General features: G+C 57.1%; 1 protein-coding gene across 1 annotated transcript in view; it reads right to left on the reverse strand.

Annotated features, from left to right (window-relative positions):
- The window catches only part of LOC108510172 (cohesin subunit SA-3-like), a gene marked incomplete at both ends in the record, with an annotated part of 14,841 nt that overhangs the window by 9,429 nt on the left and 3,595 nt on the right, over window positions 1-1,817 (reverse strand). The window contains one exon of the mRNA XM_017839858.1: window positions 541-621. Within this exon, the coding sequence (XP_017695347.1) occupies window positions 541-621 (81 nt within the window). The remainder of the gene's footprint in view (window positions 1-540; window positions 622-1,817) is intronic.

Genomic DNA, 1,817 nt, shown 5'->3' on the forward strand with positions numbered 1-1,817 from the left:
TGGAGAGCAGGAGAAGGTTCTGGAAGGGGTTGGAGAGCAGGAGAAGGTTCTGGAAGGGGTTGGAGAGCAGGAGAAGGGTTTGGAGAGAGGGAGAAGGGTCTGGAAGGGTTTGGAGACCAAGAGAAGGTTCTGGAAGGGGTTGGAGAGCAGGAGAAGGGTCTGGAAGGGGTTGGAGAGCAGGAGAAGGGTCTGGAAGGGTTGGGAGAGCAGGAGAAGGGTTTGGAGAGCAGGAGAAGGTTCTGGAAGGGTTTGGAGAGCAGGAGAAGGGTCTGGAAGGGGCTGGAGAGCAGGAGAAGGGTCTGGAAGGGGTTGGAGAGCAGGAGAAGGTTCTGGAAGGGGTTGGAGACCAAGAGAAGGTTCTGGAAGGGGCTGGAGAACAGGAGAAGGGTCTGGAAGGGGTTGGAGAGCAGGAGAAGGTTCTGGAAGGGGCTGGAGAGCAGGAGAAGGTTCTGGAAGGGGCTGGAGAAGAGGAGAAGGTTCTGGAAGGGTTGGAAGAGCAGGAGAAGGTTCTGGAATCCCGTGCTGGGGGTTCCCCCTGACCTGTGGGACGCCGGAGTCGGGCAGGCGGGACAGTTCCCACATCACGTGGAAGAAGAGGCAGGACAGGGCGGGGACGGACACCTGGGGGGACAACGGGACAAAAGTGGCCCCAAAGTGTCCTCAAAGGTCCCAAAGTGTCCCCAAAATGTCTCCAAGTGTCCCCAAAGTGTCCCCAGGGGTCCAAAAGTGTCCCCAAGGTGTCCCCAGGGGTCCAAAAGTGTCCCCAAAGTGTCCCCAGGTACCTCCAGGTGTCCCCAGGTGTCCCCAAAATGTGTCCAAGTGTCCCCAAGGTGTCCCAAAGTGCCCCAAACTGTCCCCAGGTATCACGAAGGTGTTCCCAGGTGTCCCCAAGGTGTCCAAAAGTGTCCCCAAAGTGTCCCAAAATGTCTCCAGGTGTCCCCAAACTGTCCCCAAGTGTCCCCAAGGTGTTCCCAGGTGTCCCCAGGTGCCTCCAAGTGTCCCCAGAGTGCCCCAAAAATGTCCCCAAGTGTCCCCAAGGTGTCCCCCAAAGTGCCCAAAATGTCTCCAGGTGTCCCCAACTGTCCCCAAATATCCCCAAAATGTCTCCAACTGTCCCCAAATGTCTCCAAATGTCTCCAAGTGCCCCCAAAGTGCTCCCAGGGGTCCAAAAGTGTCCCCAAGTGTCCCCAAGGTGTCCAAAACTGTCCCCAAAGTGTCCCAAAATGTCTCCAGGTGTCCCCAAACTGTCCTCAGGTATCACGAAGGTGTTCCCAGGTGTCCCCAAGGTGTCCCCAAAGTGTCCCAAAATGTCTCCAGGTGTCCCCAAAGTGTCCTCAAGTGCCCCCAAAGTGCCCCCAAAGTGTCCCCAAAATGTCTCCAGGTGTCCCCAAACTGTCCCCAGGTATCACGAAGGTGTTCCCAGGTGTCCCCAAGGTGTCCCCAAGGTGTCCAAAAGTGTCCCCAAAGTGTCCCAAAATGTCTCCAGGGGTCCCCAAAGTGTCCTCAAGTGCCCCCAAAGTGTCCCCAAAGTGTCCCCTGGTGCCTCCAGGTGTCCCCAGAGTGCCCCAAAAATGTCCCCAAGTGTCCCCAAGGTGTCCCCCAAAGTGCCCAAAATGTCTCCAGGTGTCCCCAACTGTCCCCAAGGTGTTCCAAGGTGTCCCCAGAGTGTCCCCAAGGTGTCCAAAAGTGTCCCCAAAGTGCCCAAAATGTCTCCAGGTGTCCCCAACTGTCCCCAAAATGTCCCCAAGTGCCCCCAAAATGTCTCCAAATGTCTCCAGGTGTCCCCAACTGTCCCCAAAATGTCCCCAAGTGCCCCC

This window comes from Lepidothrix coronata, unplaced genomic scaffold (assembly GCF_001604755.1).
Source record: "Lepidothrix coronata isolate B3197 unplaced genomic scaffold, Lepidothrix_coronata-1.0 Scaffold520, whole genome shotgun sequence".
Classification (NCBI taxonomy): Eukaryota; Metazoa; Chordata; class Aves; order Passeriformes; family Pipridae; genus Lepidothrix; species Lepidothrix coronata.